Here is a 20527-nt window from a genome sequence, read left to right as displayed (position 1 = left end):
AAAGAAAGACTCAAAACAGTGGTATTGTAGTTAGAGGTGAGCATGGTAACAATATGATCGATTTTTATGGTGTGATACAACAAATTATTGAAGTAAGATACTGGCTCGGGAAAAAAAAGGTTATAGTATTCAAGTGTGACTGGTGGAAGACCGATGATAGTGCTGGGATGCAAGTGGACAAAGAATGGGGTATCACAAGTGTCAATTCGTCCAGAAAATGGTATGAAGACCAACCATATGTCCTCCCTCAACATGTCCAACAAGTCTTTTATCTTGAAGACTTGAAACTAGGCAAAAACTGGTTTGTCGTCGAGAGGTTCAGTCCAAGGCACTTGTATGATGTTCCTGAAGATTTAGAAAAAGAACCAATTGTTGAGGAAATATATCAAGAAGAAGCAACTGGGGATTTCACTATTATAATAGACCTCGACAATCCACCATTACTTTCAAGAGAAGACAATGAGATACCGAAGGCTGTACCTTCATCCATTGTACATGCTGAGAAGTCAAAAAATAGCTCAAATGGCACCTTTGAAGACTTCATTAATGATGATGATGAAGTGAATGAACATGAGTCTAACAATGAGGAAGACGAAGAGGAGATTCTTAGTGATAATGACATCGATTCGGAATAGGTGAAATTGATGAGGACTACATGACACTAAGTTTAATCTCTTTAACTCCGGCTAACTAGTTTTTATTCCTAAATTATACTATGCTGTAACACTAACTTCTTGTTACTTTTAGATGGCTGGACCAGGAAAGCGAGGCCAAATGCTGCAGAGAAAAGCTCAAGGTGCACAACAGCCTGCAATACCTAATTCAGTTGGAAGCAATCAACCAAGAAGTGCATCCAAGAGTGTATCCTCAGAGAATGCAATATCTGTCACTCCAACTTCTTCACCTAGAGAAATTGCTAGTGAGAGTAGGATGATACACCCTCAGACATCTGAGTCTCGTGCATCCGGAGAAAATGAGACTATTCCAGTTTCGGATGAGCAAGAAAATGGTAAGTTAGACTTCATTTTCACGGCTGAAATTAAAAACCAAGTTTCTATTTCATGACTGACTTTGTTAATGTGGTCAAAGTAATGTATGGACTGATATTTGTTAATAGCTATGCTGCTGTCAGCAAGAAGAAGAGGACGTACACGAAATCTATCATTATCAAAAAAAAGGGAGGCTAATGAGACGCTCACCATTGAAATTGATGATTGTATTCGGCGGATTGTTGGGAAGGATTCTCAATACTTCATCACAGAAGGGGGTTGTGTTGTTAGGAAGGCTGCTAGGCTTAATGTTCCAAAGTGGTCCCATCTCAATCCCGGTGACCGAGAAGGCATATACAGCACGGTTACGGTATTTGTTGACCTGCTAATACTCTAATTTCATCCAGAAAGTATGAGAGATTTTACTGCTTTAGATTTGCACTACTTTTGCACTCAAATCTTCCTTAGATTTAATATGTCATTTTCACATAGATTTGCTTGGTTTTAAGTAGATTGCACTGTTATTGTAGGATGACTTTCGATTTCCAGAGCACATCACCTCAAAAACTGCTATTAATAGGCAGTTAAACACACAATATCGAAACCATCGATATCGGCTTCACAAGTATTTCCAGAGTTTTGAATCAAGGCAAGAAGCATTGAGGCAAGTTCCTGAAGGTGTGAGTGAAGAAGATTGGAAGTGGCTGGTCAGCTACTTTGAAAATGATGAATTTAAGGTTAGCTTGTCAAAATAACCTATCCTTTTATTAAATTTCAGATTTCACTTCACAAATTTGCTAATCTTTGTCAGTTAAAATTTTCACTAATTTGTGGCAGAAAATTAGTGAACGTAACAAGCAAAATCGTGCCAAAAATGACTGCCACACTACTGTTGGCACAAAATCGCTTGCAAGAGTTGTTGAGGAAAAGGTAATCTGAAACCCAGCCAACACTTGTACATGTACATCCTTTTTGTCATATGACTGAAAATGAAAAAATTGAAAATTTGGACAGAAAAGGAAAGAAGATGTCGAGCTTTCAGAGATAGACATGTTTGAGTTAAGTCGAAAGTCAAAGAAGTCAGGGGGGCTGGTAAATGACAAAGCAAAAGAGACCTTGGTGAGCTGTTTCACTTGGATAATGGATTTTTAAATTATTGACATCCATTCCAGCTACATAATGATCATATTTTTTACTTGCCTAGGACAAAATGAGGGAATTGCAGGCTACAACTTCAATGACTAGCAAGGAAATATGCGAGCAAGAACTTGGTTACATACCTGGACACATCCGCGGTCGTAGTGCAACCAAGAAGCAAGCTGCTGAGGTAGAACGCTGGAGGCATGAGATTGAGGACAGCCGAAAAAGAGCAGATGAAGCAGAAAAATGAGCTGCAGAAGTAACTCAACAATTCACTGCTCAGCAAGAGTTGATTAAGACCTTGCAACAGCAACAAACAGAAACAAGAAGCCTGTATGATGAGTTAGCTAACCAGCTGAAAGACTTGCGCAAATAAGCAACTTCTGTGTCAGGTATAAATAAATTGTTTGCTCTTCATAGTTATTACAATTGAGGCACTTGAATTCTGGTTCTACAAAATAGAGATTCATTTTTAATACAATTGGGTTGCTTGATGTCAATTTAGTTGCTTGATGGCACTTGAAATCTGGTTCCACCAAATCTGATTCCTGTTTAATGCAATTGAGTTGCTTGAGGCTGATTTAGGTGCTTGAAATCTTGTTCATGTTTAATTACAGCCATTGAGGTGCTAGATGTTGCAACCAAAACTTTAGTGTTTTTAAAGCAAAGGTGTTTGAATGTTGGGATGTATTCCACTTTTTTCTTTGTCGAACTCATCTAAATTTTTCTGTATCAGAATTTTTTTTTGTGCTAAGGAAAAAGAGGCACCTGTGATTGTGCGTGTGTGTGTGTGTTTTTTTTCTTGATATACTGTGTGGTTCACGATCATCTAGGCTCTCAATGATTTTAGGATTTTATTGTTGTTATTGTTATTGTTATTGCATATATATTTGTGAACATGCAGATATTTATTGTGTTTGTATTGTTATTCTATATTTCACAGAATATACATTCAATGTCTTATTTGCTATAATTTCACTTTATTTTTGTGTTAAGCAATTTACTTAGATTGCTATAATTTCAAATTAGAGTGACATTAGTTTTTATAATATGGTGCCTATCTAGAAGTGTAGTTCCAGTTTTAACACCAGTGCTCATTGCTTCAATTTTGGTAACGTGTAGGTTCTAACACGATTCCCAAGAAGAAGAAGCCAGTCATTGCTGTGAAGATGGTTTTTGATTTGAAGACTACAAGGCCTATCGTGCTCATGTTTTGTTCTAGATGGGAATCGTGCTCATATTTTTGTATAGAACTTTACTACTCTCTATTGTGGATGGGAAATCACTAGTATTGTAACTGAATGGCTTATTTTGGATGGTGCATGGTTTATGACTCATTTGAGGCAACATTTATATATATATGTATTTGGGTTGATCTTCTATTGGAAATGAATGTTGGCTTTCTTTTCGTATGTTGCCTTTTTTTTTCTCCTTGCTACTCAATGAACGTTTTGTGATTGTTGGCAGCTATGTTGCGTAATTAACATTAGATTATTGCTTTTTACAAAAAAAATAAATGACAATAAAAAAGTTGTCACTGCCAACAAGTTTCACTAGTGACACCAGAAAGTCGTCACTTTTTATGGATGGAAAACAATGACAACAAAAGTCGTCACTGAACGGAAGCATAATGTGACAACTCCAAGGGTTGACTATGACAAGAATTTAGCCAACTTAGTGACAATAAAAGTCGTCACACAATGTACAACAATTCAATTAAAGGACCCAAAAGAAACACATCTTGTATCTTCCTTCCTAAGAATTGATTCTAACTATTGTCTCTAAGGGTTTCTTTCATGTAAATAGCCACTAAAAAGGGATTTAGGGTTTTTAGAGAGAGTTATCAAAGGAGGTAGCGGCAGAAACAAAATAAAGGGAGCAAAAGGACCAAAAAAATGAGAGCAAAAGAAAAAACAATTTCTAGAAAAAAACCATAGGAAAACATCTGACCAGACAACCTCATTGAGGACAATTTTCTCTTTCATTTTTTGTTCTTTTTGAGAGTTTGTTTTTCTGCACTTTCTAGGACTCTGGTAGAGCATTTTCTCTGTGGGTGACTTCTTGAAAAGAATACCATAAGGGCCTCAAAATTAGGCTCAAAGATGACCAAAAACTAACCCTCAGTCATCGTTTTCGGCAACCTTCTTGGGTCCGTTGATTCCTTGCATTATTTTGCCTCTAAGAATCTCTTGTCTAAGTCCTCATCAAACATCACGGGTAATCATATTAAACGCTCTTTCATTCCCAAAGATTAGAATGTCATTTCATTCTTATCTTGGTTTGTCTCAATTTTTGGATTTGGATTTATGTTTGCTTAAATGTATGTTATTGATAAAATTCTATGGTAGTTTACGTTCCATTTTGGGTTAGAGAGCATGTTAGAATCAAGAAGTGTCAAGTTCTTGAAATAAAATAAGAGACCCATTTCCTTTGAAGCTTTCATGCGTCGATAACGGCAAATTTTAATGTGATTGTTTTGAGCCCAGAAATTTTAGTACGCTTTGCTACTTATCATTTGAGGAATCTAACCATATGTTTTTCTTTGATTTTTGTTGAGTTTTGAGGAGGAAACATGAGGTTGAAGTCTCTTTTTATGTTCTCGTGCTTTGGTTATTTTTTTCATAAAAAAAAATATGAGATTCGAGTTGAATTGGATGCTTTGGTCATGTTTTGGATGTTGTCTAGACCTTTTTTATATAAAAAGTTCCCTTTGAAAGCCTCTATAAGGCCGTAGTGGCTGGAAATGGGTCTAATAGAATTATTTAGGACCCAAATGCCCAGATTTGTTTATGTTAAAAGTTGGGTTAAGGAAACATGGACCAAAGCTTTTGTTTTATGTTTTCTTCATTTTTCTTTTAATTTGTAGTTTTAGAAATCTTGCGTATTTTAGGCACTTTCTAATTTTCTAAAAATATATTTGTATTGTTATAGGATAAACTGGTCCTGATTTTTCATCTAAGCACCTAAGAAATATTTACAATTTGACCCCTAATGTTTTAAATAATTGTGTTGATGTCTAAAATTTGAGAAAATGATAAATTCTTCCTTTTGATTTCTTGACTTTTCCTCATCATGTTTATGATTGTCTTTTAATTTTTCAAGTATAATTGTGGATTAAGTGAATTTATTAAGTTTAGGATTTTAACTTCACAACCTTGAAAAATTAGTGTGAATAGTCCTTGGTTCGTTTGTTTGATAATCACTTTGGATAATTAAGGTAGGTTAAATTTCAGTAATTTATGAACAAAAGGGTAGTAAAACTAACATTTAAGAATTTGCACTTAGGTCTCTTAGATTTAGAAAAATTATACTTTGGCCTTAAAAACTTTGATTTTTCTTATTTTAGTCCCTAAATATCATTGTTGCCTTTATCATTGAATTTTTCCTTGACTCATTAATCCTCTTTTTATGTTTGGTGTGTTAGTTTACAACTTATTTCGTCACTTTAGTGAGTTTTCTTTAATGAATTGCACTTTTTGTTGGATCTTTTGATTAAATATCTTGTTAACATTTTGTACCAAAAATGAGTTGAAAGAAATTGTACGATTGTCCAATGAGGAAACAAGAAGGAAAAAGGGCTCTAAAGAGTCAAAAAATAAAGTTGCAACTGGCCTGATTGGGACATTACTGAGAAATGTGGCAGCCAATGGAGCGGTGCCACTTGGTGAGCTCCGTTGGGCTTTTTTGCTCTTGGGCCAAGATTTGGGTCTTTGTTTTTCTGCTTAGAGTTATTTGCTTCTTTCCTTTGGGTTTTTAGGAAGAGCCTTTGGTGGTGTTAGTTTTTGGGTTATTGGAATTGGGTTTAAATGGGTTTTTGTTTTCCTAAATTTCTTTTTCTTCTCTTTTTTTTTTAAAGAAAATAAAATTCCAACCTTAACTTCAAAGAAAAGCAATCTAAATAAATAAATGAATAAATAATATAGGTTCAAGCAAAAATTATAAATTGGAGTCAAAATTTGGTGTCTACAGACAATATATGGATTAAAAAGATAAATCTGTAGGTTCAAAATTCGGTTTCTAAATAAATAAATGAATAAATAATGTAGGTTCAAATAAGAGGCAAAATTCAATATCTACACACAATAGATGGATTAAAAAATGAATATGTTGGTAAGCATTTTTATTATTACACACATTTGCTTTACACTTCTCCATATATTATATTCACACTGTGTCTGTTATTAATTATCAAATGTTTTGGGGGATCATCGTTCCTGCATTGGAGAAGGAACTCATCAACCGGTAATCAAAAGATTCATATGTCCAAAAATTTGTAATCGTCAATGAAGAATGAGATGTATAATTCTACAATTTTATTCAGCAATATACGGAAAATCATGTTATCAATATGGGATGCCTTCACTGAAAATGAAGTTGCAAAGATCGTAGCAGAACTTCAAAACTATCCTGTTATCATTGGGAAGAGGTTGAAGGTTTTAAATTACAATGGCAACTGGAATAGCTACAACTTGAATACCTTGATAGCTTAGTTGCTATACATGCTTTCTGCATAAACAGTATATATATATATATATATATATATATATATATATATATATATATAATGACATTTCCGGTTTACTTGTAGGAGTTGCTCTAACAACTTGGTTTAACTCAGCTATTCTTGTTGATCCACCTGTGCAGGAAGCAAGATCAATGAAGAACAGAACTGGTTGGGTTATTACATATTTCTAACAGTTTAAGTTTTCAAAACTTTATAAGTTGGCTTGCTTGTCCGCTATTAATATTGCCTCTTCGCAAGGCAATGAGAAGTTCTAATCTACTTGTAGAGATTGTCAGTCACAGGACAAATAACAAGTACAATCCAAAAATTTCTTTCTAGGCAGATCAAAGGATTATTAATATAATAAATATCACAGCAGGGCAAAAGATGATGGATTTCTTCCCGTCAACGAATTTTCTAATACCATTAAATAAACAGGGTGAGTTTATTTATTTATCTATCTTTCAAATTGTCTGGGTGAAGGCAGTGTTCTTAGCACGTATCAAGCCTGACCTTTTTTTCCTTCCATTGTGCAGAATATATGGAACTTCCATTGGAAAGGCTGCACCAAGAGCTAAAATAAAAAAACTCCTCTAGCAGATGGAATGTGAGGCAGTACTATCAAGAGGTTTCTGATGAAAACTCCCCCATGTTGAGGACAGGATATGAAACCTTTTCTTCAACCAGCTAAAGGTTCTCTCGTTGAGAAATTCAATCAATCTAATGACGCGTAGGAAAGCATCTTGCAAGATAAGCTAGGTAGAGTTAAAACAGTTGCAGCAAGGGTCATGACTAAAACTTTTGTTTTTGATTGCCTCTTAGTGAATGCTCACCAGTGTATTTATCTAGACTAATTTAGCCACTGATTTTGGACAATATCATGGTTTGTATTTAACTACACGATACTTTTGAGGAGCTGTGAGCATCAGGATAGGTGTGTGGACTCGTTATGCTTTCTAAGTATTGTTCTCTATCAAAGATGAAATAGACCTTCCATCTCATTATGCGTTGTTTAGCACTGCACATGGAACCATAACTTACCCCTATTTTTGCATTCACCACACTATCTACCTTCTTATGTCTCAACACAAACTCAATCTTTTGTTAACACAAGTTTAGTGCAGTAATAACAGTCTTGATCAATATTCTACCTTAGGTAGAATTTCTAGAAATGAAGGGAACATTGACATATACATTTGTGATTACCAAATACTTCTTTTCCAATGACCAAGTATACTACAGATCTTGCTATTAAATAGCAGATTAGTTTTAAAGTCTCTAGACTTGCTTTCTCTATAACCAACAGTGCACCTGCAAATATTAATTGAAGCACTTAATATCATCACGCTATCTACTAAACACTGCCACAACTAACCAATTCAATCTTACATATTTCGAAGTTCTTCCATTTATACAAGATGAAGAAGTTGCTCCTACACAGATACATAAGTAGGCACTGAATCTTCAGTTTTAGCTGAGAAAAATGGAGGCCATTGAAAGTGTTGGATAATCCAGTTGGTCAGCAAGAAATATCAATTTCAAAGCTTGCTGGTTCTTATTTAGATTTAGTAGAACAAAATAATTACTTTGATTCCGCAGAAATTCATTACCATTATTAGAAATGAGCATGTTATTTCAGCTGTCAGCATACTTACATTTTGGTGTAAACTGCAGATGTTACCTACTCAATTTTGAGTCATTCCAATTAAACACCTGTGTAGTCAATCAAACTTGACTGACAATGGTTTGGGGAAGGATGACAAGAGATTTGTCGTAGCAACATCCTAAAAGAAAATTATCTTTTCTTGCTCTATCATTCTGGAAGTTTGATTTTTTTGATTTAATCCACTTCTCAGAGGATAAGAAACAAGGATACATGCCATGGACAAATCCATTACCTAATGTTCTACATCTACAACCATCCTTGACTCAGAAAGTTAGACTTGCTGTATTTGGTTTTACTAATTCATTTCTTTTTTTTAAACCTATTTACCTCAGACATATATAATCTACTTTCCAGTGAACAGGAATTTGAGAATAATACAATGATGGGTATAATCATCAACGAAAGCAGATTTTGTGCAAAGTTTAACTGAAGGCATATGCTTCTATCAAGTTGTTAAGAAACACAATCGACATAACTCTGTAAGTTCAAATTGTATTTTTTTCCCTTATGAACATCTATATTTTGCAACAATCTTGACTTTGCCTGACGTAACATTAGAAAGTTCCAAGATTTGCCGTTCACTTCATACATGTTGACAAGACACCTTCGATTACTTCGACAACTGAAAACAACACAATAACGGTTACAATCTGCAGAAGGCAGTTTGCAGATGATTGCAATGTTTCTGTAGCTGAGCACCAGATGCAATTTGAAGAGATATTGGTCTCTGTTCCTCAATCAAGTTCCACCTGCACTGTCCTAAATCTTTGATAAGTATGGTGTGGAAAAGCAATTCTTATGGTATATATAACAGTTTTTATGTGTATTCTATCATGGAAAATGAATGAACTTAGCTGTATCTGAGAAGGCATCTTCATTGGACCGTGTTTCTTTCTTCAACATTTAGCATGAGAACTTTGTTTATTGCTGTTTTATCCCATTCTTCATGTGGACATTTTCTTTACAACGTTAAACTCAGCAGATTAAACACTTCCTTACTCAAACATCACCCACAGTAGCTCATTCTTCTATTTTCAATGTACCCTCTAACAACTGCTGTGACGACTCCACTTTCCCCTAAGGTGAACTAGAGGCGTCGGCAGGCCGCCTGCCGAACTCTCGGCAGGACTCACTAACACCTCAAGACAAGAAGTATGAGTAAATCATTCAAGATCACCAATAAATACTAACTATTACAAGTTGAAGCGATCATCTCCAAAATGTCTTAATACATAATTCAAGGTTCAGCTTACAGTTCAAAAGTATGAAATACAAAATATACCAAGTACTGGCACGCTCACTTCTCTCAAGGTGCTAACACTTTTTCCCCTGTTAAGGAAAACAAACATACAGTGAGTTTTCACCCAATGAGGTTCTAAAAAAATCATGCAGTCAAACCAACAAGAACATTTAATTCAACACTAATTCAAGAAAGAATAAGACAAATACTTGGAGCGCAAGTTGAGAAGTAATAATCCAATTCAATAATACAAGGGCTTCCAAAAGCCAGATCCATGTAGCTCGGATATCTCGCAGGTGGTTGACATTCCGTCAACGTTTATCAAACTAATAACCGTAGAACACCGTTTTACTTCAATTCCCGCACGCCACAATAAACAGTGGTGGTAATACTCGAGCATACCAATTAGTTGAAAAGATATCACTCCACTCGACAAAATAGTAGACCCAAGGTTCGTTATCAATCGACCTGACCCTTACCAACTCGACTCAATTAACTAGCTAACAGGGTTTTGGAATTCCCAACATGCAGTTGTGTTGGTGGGATAACAGTCCAACCAACCAATCAAATAGTCATAGAATAACAACTCACAATAAAGAGTCGATCGGACAACAACCCAAACGACTAACAGGACAAGTACAAGTATGAAAAGGGTTGAGCAAGTTAAAGTACATGCTCACCTAAGTCAAATATCAAACAGTTCAATAACAGGCAATTTTATAGGATACACGCATGTTGAACAAGTATGAAGTGCAACATGCACTTAGAACACTTACCGTGTGGAGAAAAGTTAACTTTTCTCAGTGAAAGGGTCTGCGGGTTTGCTTTCGAAACCTGTGATCAAATACATAGGATAAGTGAACTAAAGAAATTCACCGTTTAAAACATTTGAATAAACCCTCCCTCCCCCCAAGTGCAAACTTTTAGTCAAAAGTATCACCTATTCTTGTTTAAACCATAAGGGAAAACTTTTGACGCTAAAATTAAAAATACAAATTTAAACGGAAAAAAAATAAGGTTTCAAATAAGGCATGAATATAGTAAGATGATATAATAATGTTTACTCTTATCAAAACGTTCAACAAGCGACTCGGGAAGAAAAGTCACTTGTTCTTTTAAACATCCTAGTTTTAAGTGAAAATCCATGTATAAGTAGTGATCTAGGGGTTAACAAGGCATAGTGGTCTAAAAGTCACAAATTCACTATCCAAGTACTAAGTTATAGTTAAAATTCTTCTTTATAAGTCCTACCATCTTATACTAAACCTTTAGCATCATCAAATAAGGATTTCATGCCATGTGCTATTCGAATAATGACTAAGGGCTAGTAGGGAAACTTGGTTTCGAACAATCAACAATCACTATTCAACTCAAAGGCATAAAGCTGTGAGAAAACCTCAATTCCAATTATAAAATCAAACTCACAATGGTTTAACAACTCCAACTTAAAGAAATGGAAGCAAGAACAACTTTAGAAAACAGAATTTTCTCCAATTTTGCGCGACACTGTTTGAAACATCGTATCGCAAGCTTCTTAAGTCCAAAATTTATAAACTTTATACCATTGGAAAATAGACTCAAAGAACTACAATTTCCCATAATACACATTTGTAAGATTCTGTCCACAAATTAGTCAAATTCTAGTCTCAAATTGCTGCTTCATCAGGTAGAAAAATAGAGCAGGTGTGAAAATTCAGTCAATTTTGAAAAATCATAGATATTCATAGTAATTGAGAAAAATTTTGAAATTTTCACGGTAGAAAGCACTCTGAATCTAGTTTCAAATACAATAAGCGAAACTCAATTTGGATTTTTCTACACCAAGGTACGACAGTTTCCCTAAGTCTATGCAGTGACTACTCCGAAAGTTCAACAACTAACATATCTTGAAGCAAACTACAATTTCACTATTTAAAACTCAAACTGTTTTGCTCCAGTCAGCCTCACATACATGAATCAACATCTAAACAAGTAATTAAAGCAATTTTTCAACTATAACTCAAGGCATCTTTAGCAATATATATAACAACCATTTCCTCCAAACTTCCAACGAAAAAAAAAAATATTACAAGACAAACTACACGTCAAAACCAACCTCTCAACTCCACAAGGGGAATGATGTTAGGATGAAAATCTTACTTGGAACAAAAGTTGATTGACAAGATGCAAAGCTTTTTCTTCCTCCTCTTTTGCCCCAAGGAACCGGCCAACAAGCAAGGGAAAATGAAGAGGAGATGAAGGAGAAATCTTAGTGATTATCTAAGGGTTTGATCAAAGAAAAAATGGTGGAAGAAATTGCAGCCAACTCTCTCTTTCTCTACCTCTCAAGGTTAGGGCAAGGGGAGTGGAAAAAGAGAGAGAGAGTGATGAGAGAAAGGGAGAGTTTGTTTGGTGTTACAAGCAAATCAAAGTCAACTATGAATAACGAGAGAATAGGGTTCAACTCTCAAGTCTTGTCAATCTCCTTCAAGGTTCAAATCTTATTACACTCTCATGGTTATGATCATGTTTTGCTAGTTGGTCGCACTAGTACATCTCAGTAGAATTTAATGTAACTACGCTAAAATATGCGCGTAAAAGATTTTTACTATTCCAACTAGTGATTAAATTACTAAGCAATTACTAATAGAAAAAAAAGAAGGAAAAATAAAAAATGATTTAAAACGAATAAGTTGAGAAAAGATAAGAAACTAAACATGTGAATAAATAGTTAAAGAAATAATTAAATGATTTAAACACTTGAATAAATATATATAAATAAAATTTTTGAGTTCTCGGAACTGCAAAAGAACAATCAAAATAAACCTCACACCTTAAAAGATGAGGGGATATCTTTAGTACATGTCCATTTGAAGATCTTATATTTACATTTCCAATATATTCTCTAAGACCTAGTAAGAAGTCTTTTATATAAACAAACTAAATACTATTTCTGTACTAAGAATCTATTTTCAACCATATGTTGAAACATTAATTCAACCAAGTACACACACACACACATATATATATGGGCAAATTATCCAATTGGCCCTTGAACTCTTTGTCTACGTAAAAATAAGCCCCTCATCTATTTTTTGTTGACTTTAAACCCTTGAACTTGTAAAATTGGACACCCGTGACCCTTTTAGCCAATTTCTCCGATTTTGCAACCGGAAGGCCAATTCACACGAATGCTAGTGTGCTTCTTCAAAGGGCATTTTTGTCTGCATCTTCTAAGCAAAAAGGGAACAACTCCTCCATCTTCTCCCTACCTTGGTTCAACCAGCCCAGTCCCTTGCTTGTCCTCCCATCTCCAAATTCTCCGTCGGAGCCGCGTTTTTATAGGCGTCAATCTCAAGTTCCCTAGTCTCCCCTTAAATCAATTTGTCCACGTAGAGCAGTTCCTCTGCAACAACCTCGCCGTCCATGGCTGCCCTCGCCTCATTGCTCTCGCCGTCTCTGCCGCCAGTTCTTCCAAGAACTCCGGGATTCTTCCTCTCTCCAAATCCTCATCACCTCCTGTTGTAAATAATATTTCAAAAGATTTTTTCCACGTTTTCTTTGTTCTATGTGCATAGTAAAGTGAATCAGATTTTCATCAAACGAATTATTGGTTGGTTAGAAGTTTGACTCTTTCAAAAGTTATCTCCCGATTGCTTTCATGAGTTTTCTTATTTCCGTTGCAAGCTTCAAGGGATAAAGCCAATAGATATCCTATTAGCTGTTAGCAACGTCAGAAGACTTGATTGAGAGTCTTCTCTGTAGCTATCAACTTTTTCCACGTTTCCTAATTTTTTACAAGACTCCAGCAGATTCCTTTGTTAGTGGAAAATCATATCTTATCTCCAAACCCAAGCACGTTTTAAAATTTCCCTGCATCTGACGTACACTTCTCAAGCCTATAAATACCAAGCACTACCAAGGCCATTGTGACAGACGGAACACTAGACTTCCAATATTTCTCCACCCCATCTCATCTCTTTATTTTTTTTCTTTTCTTCTTCTACTGCTGGTTTGAAAAGATTTGCTGGTTCTAATCCTTCTTGCCAGACGACAAGAGGAAGGCTTGTTTAATCTTGGGGAAACATTTCAATACCCTAAAATAGTTTCTTAGGACAGTGTTATTTAGCACGACTCAAGCAATCTAAATTACAATTGCTAACGTTGTTATTTGCCACTTTGACAACAATCTAAGAAACTATGGCATCTGACAATGTTAGCGCCCCACAGCCTTCATCAGCAACTATTGCAGTGGCACTACCATTCGCCAAACCTTTTCCAGATGTATCCAAAATCGAAATTTTTGCCAATGAAAATTTTAAAAGATGGCAAGAACGTGTGCACTCTCTACTTGACATCCATGGAGTAGCTTATGCGCTCACTGAATCTCAACCTTCTGCAACTGCGGATGCCAAGACTCAAGAATCATGGCAATACGCCAATAAGGTATGCCGACACACTATCCTTCAAACACTCTCTAATGAATTATTTGATGTCTAGTGTAGCAGCAAAGAAGCTAAGGCAATTTGGGAAGCCTTGGTAACAAAGTTTACTGCCGAAAATGTAACCAAGCAAAAATTCGTCGTAGGAAAATACAACCAATGGCAAATGACTGATGACAAGGAAATGAAAATTCAAATCACCGAGTATCAAATGCTGCTAGAGGACTTGAAAAATGAAGACATCAATCTACCTGAGAAATTCGCTACAGGCATGCTGATTGAAAAGCCACCGGAGTCATGGGCCAACTATAAAAACAACTTGAAACACAAGGAGAAAAATTATACCATGAATGAGCTCGTGAAGCACATCCTCATTAAGGATTCGAACAAAAGGGAGTTGAGAGCTACCAAGGCAAAGGAGATGGCTTATAAAGCCAATCTAGTGCAAAGCAATAATAAAAGGTACGCTAATAAATCTCAGAATTACAAGCCCAAAAATTTTAATTTCAAGCCTAACAATCCCAACTTTAAGAAGAAGAAAGGCAATTGCTTTTATTGTGGAAAACCAGGACATTATGCAGTCCAATGCAGACTTAATAAAGGTGACAAAGCAAATGGTAATCCTCCTAAGGTGCACTTAATCGAAGGAGATGATATAATTGTTGTTGTCATCTCTCAAGTGAACATTGCAGCCAATATCAAAGAGTGGGTAGTAGACTCTGGGGCTACTCGGCACATATGTGCAAATCGCGAAGCATTTTCCTCCTATGCTCCTATAGGGGATAATGAGGAAGTAGTCTACCTTGGTGACTCACGAACTGCTAATGTTCTGAGTAAGGGCAAAGTATTCTTGAAACTCACTTCAGGAAAAACTTTGGCTCTCAATGATGTACTGCATGTGCCCAACATTCGGACAAATCTGGTTTCCGTAGCATTGCTAGGAAAAGTTGGAGTGAAAGTGTCATTTGAATCTGGAAAGATTATAATGACAAAAAATAATGTATTTGTGGGCAAAGGCTATTGTAATCAGGGACTCTTTGTACTTAACATTTCCAATGTGATCAATGAGAATGCTTCTTCTTCTGCTTATATTATTGATTCAATTTCTTTATGGCATGCAAGATTAGGACATGTTAATATGAGTTATATAAAGAAAATGCAATCTTGTGGCCTGATTTCTGGTGTTAATGATAAAATGGATAAATGTGAGATATGTGCAGAAACAAAATTAACAAAGAGAAGTTGTATATCTGTCCAAAGAGAAACTAAACTGTTAAGTTTAATTCATACAGATTTAGGTGACTTAAAACAAACTATGATTAGAGGTGAGAAAAGATATTATGTTACCTTTATAGATGATTACTCTAGATACATTAAGCTTTATCTACTTAGAAATAAAGATGATACTCATAATGCTTTTTTATCTTACAAGACTGAAGTAGAAAATCAACTTAATAAAAGGATAAAAAAAATTAGATCGGATAGAGGAGGTGAATATTTAGCCTTAGATAATTTCTGTAAACGTGAAGGCATTATACATGAAATAACACCACCATACTCACCAGAATCTAATGGGGTAGCTGAAAGGAAAAATAGAACATTAAAAGAAATGATGAATTCTATGTTAGTTAGTTCTCATGCTCCTGATAATTTATGGGGAGAAGCTATTTTATCTGCCTATCACTTACAAAATAGGATACCTCATAAGAAAACTGGCAAAACTCCTTATGAGTTATGGAAAAGTTATAAAACAAATTTAAAATATTTAAAAGTATGGGGATGTCTTGCTAAAGTTGTTGCCTGAACCTAAGAAAAGAAAATTAGGTTCTAAAACTTCTGATTGTATGTTTATTGGATATGCTGAACATAGTGCTGCATACAGATTTCTTGTTTTAAAAAGTGATGTGCTTGATTGTAATACAATTATTGAGACAAAGAATGCTGAATTCTTTGAACATATTTTTCCATTGTCTAGTAAAATTTCTCATGCACCTGTTGAAATAAATAGAGAAATAATTTCGAATGAGGAATTAAGAAGAAGTAAAAAGCCAAGAAAAGAATTTTCTTATGGAAATGATTTTCAAACTTTTCTTGTTGATAATGATCCTTTAACATACTCCGATGCTATTTCTTCCCCTGATTGTAAATTTTGGAAAGAAGCAATTAATTCTGAAATTGATTCTATCTTGTCAAATAAAACTTGGATTTTGGTGGACTTACCTCCTGGTGCAAAATCTATTGGTTGCAAATGGATTTTTAAAAGAAAATATAACTCTGATGGCTCTATAAAAAAGTACAAAACTCGTTTAGTAGCAAAAGGATTTTCTCAAAAATAAAATATTGACTATTTTGATACATTTACACCAGTAACAAGAATTGCGTCTATTCGAGTTTTATTTGCTTTAGCTTCTATCCATAAACTTATTATTCATCAAATGGATGTCAAAACAGCCTTTTTAAATGGTGATTTAGAAGAAGAAATTTATATGTTTCAACCTGAGGGATTATTATATCTGGACAAGAAAATAAGGTTTGTAAACTAATTAAATCTCTTTATGGCTTAAAACAAGCTCCTAAACAGTGGTATGAGAAATTTGATCAAGTATTGATGAAAGATGGATTCTCATCTGTAGAAGTGGATAAATGTGTATATGTCAAAGTTATGAATGATCAATAAGTGATAATCAGTTTGTATGTAGATGACATGCTTATATTTGGTATCAGTCTAAGTATTGTAAATAGTACTAAATATTTTTTGTCTTCTAATTTTGATATGAAAGATCTGGGTGAAGCCAAAATGATATTGGATATTAAAATCATAAGGAGAGGTGATGGTATAATGTTGTCACAAGAACATTATACAGAGAGACTTCTTAGGAAATTTAAAAATTATGATGTGATACCTGTGAGTACTCCTTATGACGCTAACACTCAATTAAAGAAAAATAATGGTAACCCAATTGCTCAGTCTAAATATGCTCAGATTATTGGGAGTCTGATGCATCTGATGAATTTCACTAGACTGGATATAGCTTATGCTGTGTGTAGACTGAGTAGATATACTCACAATCCCAATCGTGAGCATTGGTTTGCATTAGTCAGACTAATGAAATATTTGAGAGGTACCATGAATTCTGGTATCCTGTATAGTGGATTTCCCACTGTATTAGAGGGTTACAGTAATGCTAATTGGATCTCTGATTCAAATGATACAAAATCCACTAGTGGATATGTGTTCACCCTTGGTGGTGGTGCAGTAGCATGGAAGTCAGCTAGACAGACAATTATTGCTCGGTCAACTATGGAATCGGAGTTCATAGCTCTGGAGTTGATTGGTTCTGAGGCAGATCGGTTAAGAAATTTCTTAACCAATATTCCACCAATTAAGGATATGTCGCCTCCCGTGCCTATACACTGTGATTGTCAAGCGGCTATTGCTATTGCTAAAAATAAATCGTATAATTGTAAAAGTTGACACATGAGATTGAGACATGATGTCGTAAAGCAGCTGCTTAGAGATGGAATTATTTCCATTGATTATATGAAGTCAGAGTTGAATTTGGCCGATCCTCTGACTAAACCTGTAGGAAGAAAATTAATTCTTCAAACTACAAAAGAAATTAGACTTAAGCCAACGATTGTCAATAGAGATGGTAACCCAACCTATGTGATTGGTGATCCCATGAAGTAGGTTCATATGGATAATAACAAGTCAATATTGACTGTGAAGCACTAAAAATTATATTCCCTACTGAGATAAGTGCTTTGACTGCTAGTAGTTGTGAGGTTGAGTTTAAAACTCTTCATGAATTTATATCCCTTTAAGGAGGTGTATCTATAGCAGTATACACTTGATAAATTCACCTATATGAGAGTGGAGTGGGGCCGCTCCTATAAGATTTTTTGGCCAAATCTTTAGAGCTCTCATGAAAACCCAGGCAGGCGCATGGCCTAAAGGCGCAAAATCGCAATGAACAGCAAATTATGGGGTACAATGTGATTGATAAGACCGCTATTATATAGCAAGAATTGTTGGTTCATAGAAATTCACATTCCACCAACAAATCTGTAAATCATGTCTTATTAATCTAAGTTTGGTTCATAGTCTAAAAGACACCAAACTAATTGCATTAAATCCAAAACAAATCCAGCAGATTCTTTTCTTATTTCTTATCCAAAAATCTTTTGAAATAGGTGGGAGATTGTTGTAAATAATATTTCAAAAGATTTTTTCCACGTTTTCTTTGTTCTATGTGCATAGTAAAGTGAATCAGATTTTCATCAAACGAATTATTAGTTGGTTAGAAGTTTGACTCTTTCAAAAGTTATCTCCCGATTGCTTTCATGAGTTTTCTTATTTCCGTTGCAAGCTTCAAGGGATAAAGCCAATAGATATCCTATTAGCTGGTAGCAACGTCAGAAGACTTGATTGAGAGTCTTCTCTGTAACTATCAACTTTTTCCACGTTTCCTAATTTTTTACAAGACTCCAGCAGATTCCTTTGTTAGTGGAAAATCATATCTTATCTCCAAACCCAAGCACGTTTTAAAATTTCCCTGCATCTGACGTACACTTCTTGAGCCTATAAATACCAAGCACTACCAAGGCCATTGTGACAGACGGAACACTAGACTTCCAATATTTCTCCACCCCATCTCATCTCTTTATTCTTTTTCTTTTCTTCTTCTACTGCTGGTTTGAAAAGATTTGTTGGTTCTAATCCTTCTTGCCAGACGACAAGAGAAAAGCTTGTTTAATCTTGGGGAAACATTTCAATACCCTGAAATAGTTTCTTAGGACAGTGCTATTTAGCACGACTCACGCAATCTAAATTACAATTGCTAACGTTGTTATTTGCCACTTTGACAACACCTCCGACCACCCAAATCAAAACTTTTCAAAATCTCCCCTCCCCTTTAAGCCATTGCCGGAATTCTTAACCAACCCATTTGGCCCCTGTGATCTATTGGATAAAGAATCTCCCCTCCTCCTCGAACCCCATAGGAATGGGCTATCTTTTGATACTTCTCGAAAACACGCAAATTTATGCAATGGCTATTCAAAAGAATCCGAACTTGATGGGAATTTTAAAAATTTAAGCAATGGATTTTACGGAGAGTTGGAAGAAAGTGAGGCCCTTCTGAGGATAGAAGCCTTAGAGGCTGCCAACAAGTCACATGCACCGTATAGCAGGTGCCCATCCGAGGTGGCCCTGATGGATCCCGAAGGGAAGGTGTACAGGGGATCATATATTGAGTGTACAGCATATAATCCGAGTTTGGGGCCGGTTCAAGCCTCACTGGCAGAGTATATAGCTGGGGGAGGAGGTGGATACGAGAGGATTGTGGCGGCAGCTCTGGTGGAGAGGGAAGGTGCTAAAGTCAGTCATGAGGATACGGCGAGGTTGCTGTTTAAGAGGGTCTCACCTAAGTGTGAGTTTAGGGTGTATCATTGCTCTTCTGTTGAGAATGGATGTAAAAAAGCTTCAGAATTATCTGAAGTAACAAATAGTATTCAGGGTAGATGTAGTGATTGAATTGCTTGCAATTGTGGATTTTGTACGTCAGATATCTCAATCGGCAATGAAGGGATGAGTCAATAATATTTGAGAATCTAAGTTCTTCATTTCTACAAATTTTTGTTTTTGGTGTGTGTGTGTTTCCTGTTTTCATGGGATCCTAGTTGCATAGGCTATATGTGTATCATTGCAATTGCTATGTGATCTCTTCACTTGAACTCGCTCCGACTCCCTGCGCTTATGGATATGGTGGTCTCGCGCGGAGACAACTATGGTTGTTTCGCCGAGAACAGCGGCTGCAATGGCATCTCCATTGGAAGGTTTACGAGAATAGAGTTTTAGTGGCTAATTTTGATAGGACTGGCGTCCAGAGTGGGGGAGAATTGGGCAGTCAAAGGAATAGCTATGACTCTGCTAGTAGGGAGATTCCTAAGAGCGGTGGTATCACTCTCCTACAGAGAATGATAAGAGAGAAAGCGGCGGCAACGAGGGTTTTGCAGAAATGGAGGAAAGAAGAAGGAGTTGTTCCCTTTTTGCTTAGAAGATGCGGACAAAAATGCCCTTTGAAGAAGCACACTGGCATTCGTGTGAATTGGCCTTCCAGTTGTAAAACCGGAGAAACTGGCTAAAAGGGTCACGAGTGTCCAATTTTACAAGTTCGAGGGTTTAAAGTCAGCAAAAAATAGATGAGGGACTTATTTTTATCTAGACAAAGAGTTCAAGGGCCAATTGGATAATTTACCCTATATATATATATACACACATCACAAATCAAGGTGATCCTCTCCAAGTTGATAAAAAAATTAAAAAAAAATCAGAGAATTTGACAATGATTGGCTCTCGAAGTTGGCGACAATAGTCAAGAGAATTTGCTAGTGATTGGGCCACATGTTGGCAAGAATAGTAGAGATAGTGAAGCATGAAAAATAAAGAATTTTATACCTAGATCCTAGACAATTTTGAGTGACTTATGAAATGAAAATTAGAATTAGCGTCTTATCTTATATAAATAAGTTAAACTTGAACATAATCTCAAATTCGTTGAAATA

General features: G+C 35.6%; 1 protein-coding gene and 1 pseudogene across 2 annotated transcripts; both read left to right on the top strand.

Moving 5' to 3' along the window:
* The first annotated feature begins 1114 nt into the window (after positions 1-1114).
* Positions 1115-3452, top strand: LOC113718120 (uncharacterized). 2 transcript variants are annotated; one of them, XM_072073072.1, is made up of 6 exons: positions 1115-1359; positions 1520-1726; positions 1827-1919; positions 2004-2108; positions 2194-2521; positions 3252-3452. In XM_072073072.1, the coding sequence occupies exons 1-5, from the start codon at positions 1120-1122 to the stop codon at positions 2377-2379; spliced, it is 831 nt and encodes a 276-aa protein (XP_071929173.1). In that variant the 5' UTR covers positions 1115-1119; the 3' UTR covers positions 2380-2521; positions 3252-3452. The 2 variants fall into 2 exon arrangements, with proteins under 2 accessions (XP_071929173.1, XP_027098840.2); XM_027243039.2 differs by lacking the exon at positions 1827-1919.
* A 2960-nt stretch (positions 3453-6412) lies between these two features.
* On the top strand, positions 6413-20107 carry LOC113718121 (uncharacterized; annotated as a pseudogene).
* Positions 20108-20527: the final 420 nt, after the last annotated feature.

Source organism: Coffea arabica, chromosome 11e, assembly GCF_036785885.1.
Source record: "Coffea arabica cultivar ET-39 chromosome 11e, Coffea Arabica ET-39 HiFi, whole genome shotgun sequence".
NCBI lineage: Eukaryota > Viridiplantae > Streptophyta > Magnoliopsida > Gentianales > Rubiaceae > Coffea > Coffea arabica.
Note: the sequence above shows the minus strand (reverse complement) of the source record. Positions and strands in the feature narration are given on the sequence as shown.